The sequence below is a fragment of the Esox lucius genome, chromosome 16, assembly GCF_011004845.1.
Source record: "Esox lucius isolate fEsoLuc1 chromosome 16, fEsoLuc1.pri, whole genome shotgun sequence".
NCBI lineage: Eukaryota > Metazoa > Chordata > Actinopteri > Esociformes > Esocidae > Esox > Esox lucius.
Window position 1 is genome coordinate 6,847,216 of NC_047584.1, and position 12,167 is coordinate 6,859,382.

The window sequence follows — 12,167 nt, forward strand, 5'->3', positions numbered from 1 at the left end:
CACTGAATCTGAGCTATGCTAAGACCCTGTCCACCCTGAGGATGAAGTTGTCAATCCGCCGTCTCTTCACCACACCATGAAAAGTCTTCCCTAACTGAAGGCGCTAAATTGACAGGGCAGTGTGGTTCATTCCTCTATCAACAAGTAAAAGAATACAAGAATACAAGGCCCAGCTCTGGTGTTAATTAAAAGCATACAATACTCCAGGCCCAGCTCTGGTTTTTATTAAAAGCATACAATACTCCAGGCCCAGCTCTGGTGTTTATTAAAAGCATACAATACTCCAGGCCCAGCTCTGGTGTTTATTAAAAGCATACAATACTCCAGGTCCAGCTCTGGTGTTTATTAAAAGCATACAATACTCCAGGCCCAGCTCGGGTGTTTATTAAAAGAATACAATACTCCAGACCCAGCTGTGATATTTATTAAAAGCAGGCTGCAGCTTGAAAATGGGGTTGTAAGAGTGTGCGTGTGCATGCTCAAATTGCTATCAAAGTGAGAGCCTTTTTGATGGTTTCTTAGGCTTTGCGTTATGTTTTTAGGGTTAGGGTTAGGATACAAATGCAAATCCTGGTATGTGTATGTTTGAGATGTTTCCTTCTGATCCCATTAGAAAATCCAAATGCACCTGAACCATTAGAAAATCAAAGTCAATAGGATTAGGCAGGAAATCTGACTGATGCAGAAAGAACTTCATCAATGATTGTTATTCTCTTCATACACAACTACTGCCTGATTTGTCTTTGTACTATTGAAACCTTACTACCTTCAGATTTAAATATTGACAGTCCGTCTAAACCATTTTGACCAACAGATATTGTTTCAATTGGCAATCACATTGCCTGGCTTTTTGCTAATAGCAAACAATACAGCACCTTTTTACTTCTCTCACAATGCTCCCATTAGCAAATGTCGAGGGTCTCTTTCAACAGGCCCCCACAAGACATCCTGGAACCAGTCTGAACAAGGAAGCGAGTCCTGGGATTATTGTGAGACCAGACACAGCATGGAGCTCTGAAAGCAAACTTAATTGTGAGGTAGGGCAGGAGCCTGAGATTTGAGGGACTAGGAAGAAAAGTATGTGCAAGGGGTGGGAGAGAATAAGTGTAGCATTTTTGCCCCTCATCCCTCTCCGATTCACTCTGAAAAGTGTTCTTGATAGAGACTGCCGTGCACAGTTAACTTTGCCGTTATGTTTTGATTTCTTTTAAACTTTCCCAGAGTTTGATTATGACTATTTAAAATGTTTAGTAGAATGAGTTCACCACGTTTTATTTTTCACAGAAACAGTAAACCATGTAGCGCATTTAACATTCATGTTTATAACCCCCTAAACTTAAGATGAAATTACATAGACAGAGAAGCCTATAAGACCCTGCACAGTCACTAGGCCCTGTTATCATGATTCTACTAGTTTCACATACTTTACTTTCACGTACTATAGGCTGGTGGACTTTTATCAAGTTTGCACAAAGATGTTGATCCAAGGGGAACAAATGGCCCTGTTCTGTAAAACACTGAAATGAACCAAAGTTTACATTGAAAGGAAAGCAACAGTTTTATTTGTATATATGTATCAGTTAGCAGAGGATGCCCTTTTCAATGCTGTGACAAAAGGAAAATTGGGGGAGGAGTTGTGGGAGGGAAAGATTAGGATGGCAACCAATAAGGAAGACCTCTTCCTCTGGAATACTTCCTTGCCTCTGGCTGGTGGGCTGTGTGTGGCGCCTCTGCAGTGTGCTGAAAGACAGCGGTACATGTGGAGTGAGTCAGAGGCAGTGGGCATGTCACAGTTCACTCTAAGAGCCTGATCGAACGTAGCTGGTGGAGTACAAGTGGTCAGTGATAAGATGGACTGCAAGATTCAACTTGAGCTGGTTTTCTCCCTTTTTCTGGTGGTATTAGTGGGCTGCAATGAGGCATTTTGGTTCTCCTGGGGCGGTACAGAGGGCACCACGGACACCCCAACACTGGACAGTGAGGGATCCGGTAACCCAGTGGTTGGTGTCGAATCGTCGACTGCGGGAAGCGTTGAAGTGGGTGCCGAGATCACTGGCGTTGCCAGCGGGACTCCTATGTTTGTGCAAACTTGGGACCAGAAGACTACGCAGACCCCCAAGCAGGCCACTGTGAGGTCAGAAGCCAGGATTGGGCAGCTAATAGTAAAGGGCGCCAGTTGGCCTGCATCAAGGGATAGCAGACCTGGTAATGGCATTTCTGCAGTACAGGGTACGGAGGCTGGAGACAGTCTCCGGGGGTGGTCAGAGTTTGGGAGTGGGTCTGGATTTGGATCTGTTTCTGAATTTGGTTCTCGCTCTGAATTTGCTTCAGCCTCTAAGTTTGATTCTGGGTCAAGATTTGCATCTGAATTAATTTCTGAATTTAAATCTGAGTCTGAAATCAGAGCTAGATCTGAGATCAGACCTAGATCTGAGATCAGACCTAGATCTGAGATCAGATCTGAGTCTGAAATCATAGCAGCATCAGAAATCCGATTTGGGTCTGAATTAGAATCTGGATCAGAATCCAGATCCAGGTCTGAAATTGGTTCTGTGTCTCAATATGTATCTGGGTCTAGCATTGGATCTAGACTGAAATCAGGAGTGTCTAGATGGGAGAGCCAAGAGCGCACAGTTCGACCCTCAGAATTCACAGGTTTAGCAGAGAATGTGCTTTCAGCAACAGCTAATGAAATGCTGGGTATTGCCAAAGTGGACCTTGCAGAAAGGGCTTTTGGCATGCGCAACACCACCACAGAGGGCAATATTATTGGTTTCCCCATTGAAAGTCAGTCAGTCCCAAGCATTGATGTCTCTCTTGACACAAGCCCAAGTAGCAACAGAGCAGTCAACAGTAGTTCTAGTAGGAATGTAAATCATTTAAAGTTGACTGGGTATTCTCGCAAATACCCTGTCTCCGGTGATGTACTATCCCCTTTCGATAGCGACCAGTTTTCAGTAGCCACTAGGGAGCTGCCAGCCCCAGAATCCCGACGTTGCTTGCCCATCGATTCCCGTTTGCCTTTCTGCAAATCCATGGGTGGCGACAGTTTCGCTGTGCCCAACTTTCTCAATCACAGCAGCGTGGCGGAGGTCCAGGCTGTTCTGACCGAGTGGGTGTGGCTCTTGCGGTCACGCTGCCACCATAGCTTGGAGTGGTTTTTCTGCCTGCTGCTGGTGCCTGTGTGCGGTGATAGCCTCCCGGGCCTGCCACCGCCTCGGCCCTGCCGTAGCTTCTGCGAGGTCCTGAGGGACAGCTGCTGGACAGTGCTTGACCAGGGCCACCTCCCTGTGGAGTGCAGCTCTCTGCCCGATGACGACGATCACTGCTTGTCAGTTAGTAACCAGAAAGGTAATCCCTGGTTGAAAATGTATCCCCATTTTGGGAATCCATTTACAACCAGCAAAGTCCCCAAATCCCACCACCCATTTTTTTTTGTCACCATGTTTTTGTCACCCTGTAGTCCTTAGGAATGTTTGTGTGTGTGCGTGGTTTTCCTCTGAGGAGTGGGTTGGGGGGGCGTCCCAACATTTTGAAGTGCATGATATGAAGGTATGGGGGACTAATGGGTGTGTTTCCATTTAACATTCAACCCTTCGGCATTGACTAAACAAGCATGTCGCTTCCCTACCCGCCACAGTCAGGTGCATGTCATTGTCGGTCAATGTGTTTTTGGTTGGCATGTGGTATAACTCTAACGTATAGGAATGTTTAGTACACACACACACACTATATCAATTCATTACATTCTGCCAAACCAATCAGAAAAGTCACGTGAACAAATATGTTATTGATGGCTTTTAAATGTTATGTAACATAATGCAATTGAATAAAGTTACAGGATAAATGCATTGGTGGAAGGGGTGCGTGTTTTGGTATACATACTGTACTTCATGATTATTCACATTGATCCAATTAAAGTAAGTAATTGGCTACAGTTTTTTACAAACGGAGTATTTGTAGAGTAGAGGGACTTAATTGCACTTAATAGAGGGATGTCATCTGGAAATGTTGTGTATATTCTGTAAATTGTCTCTTGGCATGAAGTCTTTACACCAACAAGTTGTCACTTATGTGCATTTTTTGCATAAAAAAATGATATGGATAGCAATATGAGCAGTATGTATGAATACATGGCCATTTTGATGTGAACTGTTGCACATCTATTTGTTGCTTGTCAACCTTTGATGTGCATTTGGCTGTCTCTAAACTGACAAATTATGCTGTCATGTCACACTGAGTGCATGGGAAGTGTTTTTTTTTCTTTTTTCTTCTCTTCAGAATATATGGTTTGCTGTAACACGTTAATGTACCCCACCTTTTTGTGTGAACGTACTTACATGGCAGTTTCTCTTTTTTCAGCTTTGTTCCTGTTTCAACTATCAGACATTATTGACACCAGACCCGAGTGTAGGCCATCAGTTGGCCTTAAGCATGACTGGGATAATTGGTTGCTATAGAGAAAAGTGTTTGCCCTTGTACAACATAAAACCTGTTCTGTCTGCCAATTAAGGAACGTTGCTTTCAGCAACAGAAATTTTTGGTTGCCACTAGCTACATGTGATGTCTTCTGCTATTTGACTTGAATTTAAGTGGAACAATAATTAACCTATGCCATTCATGTAAAATGGAGGCTCATTAAATTCTAAGTCAAGTCAGCTCTTAGCCGCCGGTAATCGCTATTGCAGGCTCCTATGTCCTGGGGGGGGGGGGGGTGCTCTCAAGACTCACTTTTGGCCCAAGCATGTCCTACCAAAATCTCTAAACCACATGTTTAGCTCTAGTTTACTAGTTTCTTGTGTTTGAACATGAAACTCACAATGTTTGACTTGTTACAATGAGTAGAGTTGAATAAAAAAAGAAGCGTTTTTTTTTTTTTTTTGCTCTGCAAAGACTCTTAAATGTGTTGAAATGCGGAAAATGTTTAGTAGTAAGGCGTTCTATACTTTGCATGAAGTAGGTGTTCTTCATTGGTGCCGAGCATGGCTCAAGACACAATTGCCAATGGGGCTGCAAGGCATTTTATCACCCTGACCAGGGCGGTCTGAGGTTTCCGTAAGTGCTCTCGATCATATCAACAAGCTTTTATGCAGTCTTTTTACAGCACCGCTATCTCTAAAACAGCTTGCACCACTGACAGGCTTTTGTGAACAAGATATCCCTGGTTGGACACCGAGCTAATCTGTGGAGTGAATACGTAAAGTTAGTATAGGAAACACCACTGTCATTATCATTCAATGTTATGCACCAGCTTCAGGGGTTGAAATGAAAGTCACGTTTGGAATTAATGCAGGACAAGTCATACTGTGCACTTATGTAGGGAGTTAGTACTTGAGGGCTCAGGTTTTATTGCTGCTTGTTAGAGCAGCCGTTCAGCAGTGAGGTGGAGGCGTTTGTGCTTGGTATTGACTGTTTGAGCTGCCTCAAGCTACAGCTCTATAGCTATCCATTACAGCCTATCGCTTTAGTCGAGACAGAGCGATAGGCTGTAATCCCACTCGGAGACCATCTGGTAACACTCAACCACAGACTGCTCCCTCCCATGTACACCATTTGTTTTGCACCAGGTGATGACTGGTTGGAGTCATCACCTGGTGCAAAACAAATGAGCTTTGGGTGTAACATAACGACTGACCCATCAGGTCACTCGCTTTGTGGGCGGTGGTTGAAATGCTGAGCATGCAACTTAACCGTCTTAAATAATCAGCACAATTGGTTGATGTGCTTGTTATAATGTTTACATTTTATGTTACGTTCAATAATATAAAGCTAATAGGTTGACAGCTTCAGCTTTTTTTGTCATGCGGAACCTGTTAGGGTTGGATTAAAGTATTTAGGCTTAGGCCTTAACCTGTTAAACAGCCAAGTTGATGTCACAACCTGTGAAGGCCAGCCCTAACACCAGAATCGGTCAATTTCATTGCTTATTAGCCCAGGGTAACCTGTCTAAATGTCTTTTTCCAATCCCCTGACACTCTTCCACCACATCATTCCATCACTGCCGTAACCATTCATAGTTTAGTGTGTGTTCCATCTCGGCAACTAAGTCAGCCACTATCTACAGTTCCTGTGGACATTGCGTGTGGGAGACAGGAACTTTCTTTATCCCTTTCTGTAGCCCCTCAAGCCCCCGCTTGTCATTTGAGTAGTGATAGGACGCCTATGGAACAATCTCTCATCGCCTTACTTCATAATTCTGAGCTGGAATTTGGGCAGTAGCTTGGTGTGGTCACAGGGGGTTGACAAGTAGCCTTCGTCAGGGCTCTGCACAGGACTTTGTAAATGGAGAGATGTGTGGGAGGATCATGGCCCATGGGAACAGTACACTTCTGTGCCTTGTGGATCAGATTGTGGATAGCTCTATCACTTTAAGGACCAGCACCCAATGACATGAAAGCCTACTTTTTTACTCACTAGCCCTTTTTGTAATATCTTTGGTTTAATCATGGTCTGTTACTTCCTATTAAAGATAAGCAGTCACAAATATCAGGATGTTTGGGGTCAATTGCATTTGAAGATGTGTAAGTTTTTCCCATGCCATTTTCATTAGAGTACACACATGATCAGGAGGAACTGGTTACATACCGGGTTATTCTTGAGATTTCTGAACTTTATGTTGGTTAGATTGCTGAACCTATGTTTTCCCTTCAGATCTTGTTCTCTATCTTTTCACATCAATAACATTTTTCTTTCATTTCCATTACTGATTCCCGTGGCTCTCTCAAGCATGGTGAGCCATGTGTCATGCATCAGCACCTAAATATCATATGGCTAGGTCCTTGGCCATTCCCATTAATAATTCCTCTTGGTATGTGTTTGTGTGTTTGTTGCTTTTGGATTTGTATTCCAAGGGGTTTATATTGGGCTGGTCACAGATTATCCATGTTATGGTTCTATGCAGGGAGTCAGTATCCCATGATGAGAAGGCTTATAGTTGGCACACAGGGGTTTGCCCAGGAAAAGTTTTCTAAGCTGCACTCTCAGAGGGTTCCAATTATGGACACAATGTTTTCCAGATCATTCACTGACTAAAACTTCAAGCCCACCCCGGTTTCTGTTACAATGGGAAGGCCATTTTCAATGGTCCATAGTACAGAAGAGATATTGGAGTAGTTAGATTTTTAGTTGGATTAGGGTTGTGGGTTAGGTCATTTTGGGTTACTATTTCATCAATAACTATTCATGAATGGATTTTAAGAATACCTCCCAATCTGCACTCGAACATTCCCCTGTTGTCACTTTTTTGGAGTTTTTAGTATTCGGAATATGTGGTGTTGGATGATGTTGTAAATGCCTCGTTGTAGGAGAACTGATCTTTAAAAAAATGCATTCTCCATGCCACTTTTTTGTTGTTTTTGCTTTGCTCTATATAGAACAGGAAATCTACTTGAACAGTATCATGTTACTTGCACTTTGCACACCTGAAGGACTTCTAGTGTTTTCTGTCCTGTGTTGCTAGTGGCATTAGTTTTAACTTCCTCCTCTAAGGAACCTTTATGAAACCTGGATTTACAACAGTGGAGATTTGATCATTGCTTGGCATATTAGTGTCAATGCTCATGTGGTAGGGATGTCATGCTCATGAGTTCATTTATTTTAGGAAGGCATTTAAGAAATATGTTTTAAGTGTTTTGAGTGACACTTATAATACAAACATAGTTCTTGTGGTTGTTTTTAGGGAGGCAAGTGGTAGATTCATAGGCATTGATTAACTCATTAAGTGCATGTCTTTTTATACAAATTCTGAACGTTATGGCCTTAATCAGTGATTCTGTTCTCATTTTAGGCTTACAGTACCTAAAATTCATTGAGATAATGTGACTGTCACTGCTGAGCAGAATCTGATTAAGCCCTAATCTAACGGTTCGTTTTTGAGGTTGACCTAAATGGACCCATAGTCTACTGCAACAAGTATTACTCTATTCAATACCTGACATCAAAGTGACCTCAGTATCCCATGATGTACTTTTATTTACACATAATAACATAGTTTGAGCAACGGTAGGGAAAGCAGGAAACGAAGTCCAAATCAATAGTCTTGTCTAATGCAAAAAGGAATTACATTACTTTCAATTCAAATATACAGTATTTTTGATAGACATATATTTAGCGTTGCTGAATGACTGTAGAGCTTTGTATACTTTTAAATCAATAGCAGGTTGTGTGATTTTACAAACCATAAGGTTCCCATGTCTCCACCATTGACCTCTGCCCCCATAAGAACAGTCTTTGACCACGTAACAGCTTTTTACAACATGAGAACTTAAATAATGCCTTTCAGTCGCCCTCAGGGATGTCATTGGTGACCAGGCAAAGATCACCAAAAATGACATTCTCGATTCCGTCAGATGTTTCCCATTTTCCCATGGAGTTTTGAATGATCCTCCATACGCATGGATCCATCCTGACTATCCAAATCCCTAACTCTTCCTTTCTGTCCATCTCCTGACTTATCCTCGGGGGGCCTGGGATTTTCCTTGAAATATTGTTGATATATACACAATGGCATGTTTCCACAAGCAACTCTTTATCCATTATGACTCACAAAGTCCTAAACATAAACACTTTATTCCTATCTTGCCACACAAGCTCAATGTAGTGTTTTAAGTGGTGGAAAGACTGATATGCACAGCATTCCGCTTTGCGTTCAGTAAATGTAGCAGACATGACAAGATAAACTAGGACCTTAAACTAAAACAGAACCTTTTTAGAAGCTGTTCTTTTCTTTTCCCGATGGTCCTGGATCAAGTCTTGTTAAACTGTCAGGGAGTGACAAAAGCTTATTTTGGGGTGTTGAATAGAGATCCTAGTTTAAATGCAAATTTTGAGCGCCAGCACACTAACTGATGTTTTTTGATCATTTCCAATGACTCCCTGCCCTTTGGAAAACACAATACCATTGCATTCATCAACATCACCAAAGGCATTCCTTTAGCTTCACTTTTGAGGGGGAGGGTTATTTCACCCGCTCTTTTTAAAGCTGGTATTGTTTTCTGCTTCGCATTGTGTTGCATGACATGTCGTTGTTTTGTTGATTTAAATTCTGTTTAATAGTCATGCAAATATTCAGTATCCTGAACAACAAAGGTCATTTTAGGGACGTTGGAAAGAACCTCTCTACCCATGCTTCTCAATCAGCAACACACATTGCCATGAAATGCCAGAAATCCCCAACTGTTGTTATTGTCAGTGACCAGACCTGTAGGTAAAACTCATGGAGTCCACATCTGTTTGGTATAATAGTTAATTGTTCTGTACAGTGTAATGAGGTTGCTTGTGTTCTGAAAAATAGGAATGCTGTGGGAGCACAGGGTTAGTCTAGAAAAAGATGTGCCGTAGGGCTGGCAAGACTCATGAAAAGATCAGATGACACACATCATGGAATGAAAGCAATGCTATTAAGAAGGTAGAGATGCAATCAAACATTCCCTCCAGAAGAAATGCAATGAACATTGGCTAAGAGAAGAGACTGCTGTCTTAGGGAGAAATGTGTTACATTCCAACTTATCCCAACTTATTACTGTCCTTTCAAAGGAATCCGCTGGAGGATCGGGACTTTTCAGCTGTCTTCCTTGCCAGCTTGTAATGAACAAGGGTCGTCCACATTGCCACACTCCGAAAGCAGCTTACAGTTTAAATGTCCTGCTCAAGTGCACAACCGGAAGAGACCGTGATTAGGAATCTGATGTCAGCAGTCTTCCAGCAGCCAGCCCACTCCGGGCCTGACTTTCCATTTGAGAATCCATTGAGGACTAAAGGATAGAGTTCTATGGTTACGGTGTCGACTTGCAAGCACAGGCTTGTGTGGCTGTGGCCTCTTGGAACATTATTCTCTCTTTGTCCTGACAAACATCTTGTGGGGCTATATAAGTGACGGCTAGTCCATAGGGCATCAGTAATAGGCTCACCAGCTATCTCTGGCAAATCTTTTGCAGAGGATTACACAGTCCCACTTCAGGTACCATGCAAACTGAACTTTAAGATCAGCTGTTAGTACTATTGTCATGCACTTGATTTCTACCTGTGTTTCAGAACACATTGTGACCCCCGAAAAAGTTAGGATAATTAATCAATTGGGTCAAATTATTTTCCTGTCTTAAATATATTGATAACGCAATACAAGAGAGACATGACAGGCCTTCTGTTTTTTCATAGCTCACCCATCACACCTTTTTATATTGCTTCAGGTGCTATTCCGTAACTTTATTCTACAAAGAGATGACATAGTTGGGCTTTCGGTCTTATCACCTGCATGCCCTAATGGCCTACACTTCTCTTAGCCCACTGGGAAGACTTTGAACCTAGTCTAACGATGACTGATGGACCTTGTTAATCAGTCATCGGAGGGTGCTCAGAATGTTTTGGGAAGAAAAAAGTGTCTGCTGATACTGCTAAGTAGCATTTTTAAGAAGATCAAACGATAATCAAAAAAAATTTCAGTATTAAAATGACATAGCAATCCACGAGGGGACAGTGTGGTAATGTGACCACTTGTTATATGTTGCAGCATCAAATGGTCCTTGGAATTGCTAGCTAGTTGAAAATGCATCTTTCAGAAAACAAGCAATCTTGACATTATCACTAGGTACACATGGTTGATATTACTAGGTCAAGTAGCGTAAATTGTTTCATATTTAATGTGATGCTGTTTTTAAAGTGATAGGTTCTGTGTTTCACACTTTTAGTGTCCAAAATCATTTTCTCTCAGTACATTTTAAATAGTCTTCCTGCTGCAATATTTAAATATATTAGGTACTGAGGAGATTTTGTGCTGCCCTGGCTTCAGCTTGCAAGAGAATTTCTGGACAGCAAGTGCAGTGGCCAGTGATATCAAATCCTGATATCTATTCAAACCTTATTGACTCTCCAGGTAATAGTGGAATAATTGTTCATGATTTTTTTATAGCCAGTTTCTAATCAGCTGTAGGAATGGCTGTACAGTACTAACTAACACATTAGCCAGCCAACGTTTGTAACATTAAATCAACTCAAAATTATGACAGTTAACTAATGATGAGAACGTGATGATCGGTTCCACTCCAACCTTTCATTTATAAACGATAACAGAGTTGGACTTGATTTAACCACAGTAACATTTGCCAAAGTTAAAAACATTAGTTACTGTGCTACTGTACTGGTACTAGGTTGTGAGTAATCCAGGTAAATCTGGAGACCCAAATAGATCAACACATATGTACCCTATCTAATGTATAGGTTATTGCTGTTTCTTACCTCTAATGAAGTGTTTACCACACACAAGTTAGTGATGAAACTGGGCTCCACAGGTTACCTGAGGCATCCTCTCATGTCTGGTAGCCGAGGGCCAGAGCACATGCCTTTTTGGCTCTATTTCTTAATTGGGTTGCGCCCAAAAGTAAAAGTCTGTGTATTTGCACTCATTAGTAACACATTGCGATAGAACAAAATGATGGCCGTCAGTGTAGACCGATCCATTGACTGTAACCCTCCAAACTACTCGCGGACCCCACAAAAAATTTAAGTTTTTTTGTGGCTCAAGTGCACTTTTCATAAATTATACTTTTACTTGAGCTCCAGGTCCTTTAATTTTGCATTTTGTTTAGCATTATTTAAACCAAATTCAATATATTTCATTATTTTAGAATAAAACAATTGTATTAATATATTAATAAGTTACATTAACTGTTCATTCAGTATTGTAATTGTCACTATTTAAAAATATATCATTATCAGCTTTTATAGTTTCACAGTAATTTGTATCAGTGTTGAAAAATTTTGAGTCTGTTTTTATTTTCATTTCCAAAACAACCCCATTTTTATCCAGTGATCCTAGTCCACTGTGACCTGAGTTAATGGAAGAGGAAGTTCAGATATTTGGGAATCTCATCTTTAGGTCTTGTCTCATGATGTGATGATATTCATATTTTACTGAATGTTGAATGTATCCTTTTGTAGAGAAGTTCATAATGATGTTATACTCCATATACAGTACAACTACATCCTGCTTAGTTTTAGGTTTCCTTTGTTATGGACATTTAATTTACTGTGTTCTTGTGTATTGTGATTAGAAATATAAGCATGGAGCAGGTGGGCAAACTTCGACCAGAGGACCGTTTATAAAAAAGAAGTGTGAGGGCAAAAACACTGCCAATTTTAAATGACTGAAATTAGAAATAATAAATAATTCA

General features: G+C 41.2%; 1 protein-coding gene across 4 annotated transcripts in view; it reads left to right on the forward strand.

Moving 5' to 3' along the window:
- col18a1a (collagen type XVIII alpha 1 chain a) overlaps nucleotides 1-12,167 on the forward strand; it is a 97,696-nt gene that overhangs the window by 45,335 nt on the left and 40,194 nt on the right. For 2 of the 4 annotated variants that reach the window (XM_010898045.5, XM_010898046.5), the window contains exon 1: nucleotides 2,552-3,351. The exons of 1 other annotated variant lie outside the window; for it this stretch is intronic. In XM_010898045.5, coding sequence (XP_010896347.2) covers nucleotides 2,694-3,351 — 658 coding nt within the window. In that variant the 5' untranslated portion in view covers nucleotides 2,552-2,693. Of the gene's footprint in view, nucleotides 1-1,727; nucleotides 2,206-2,551; nucleotides 3,352-12,167 lie in introns of those variants that run through there. One more of the 4 variants, XM_010898047.5, reaches the window with a different exon arrangement.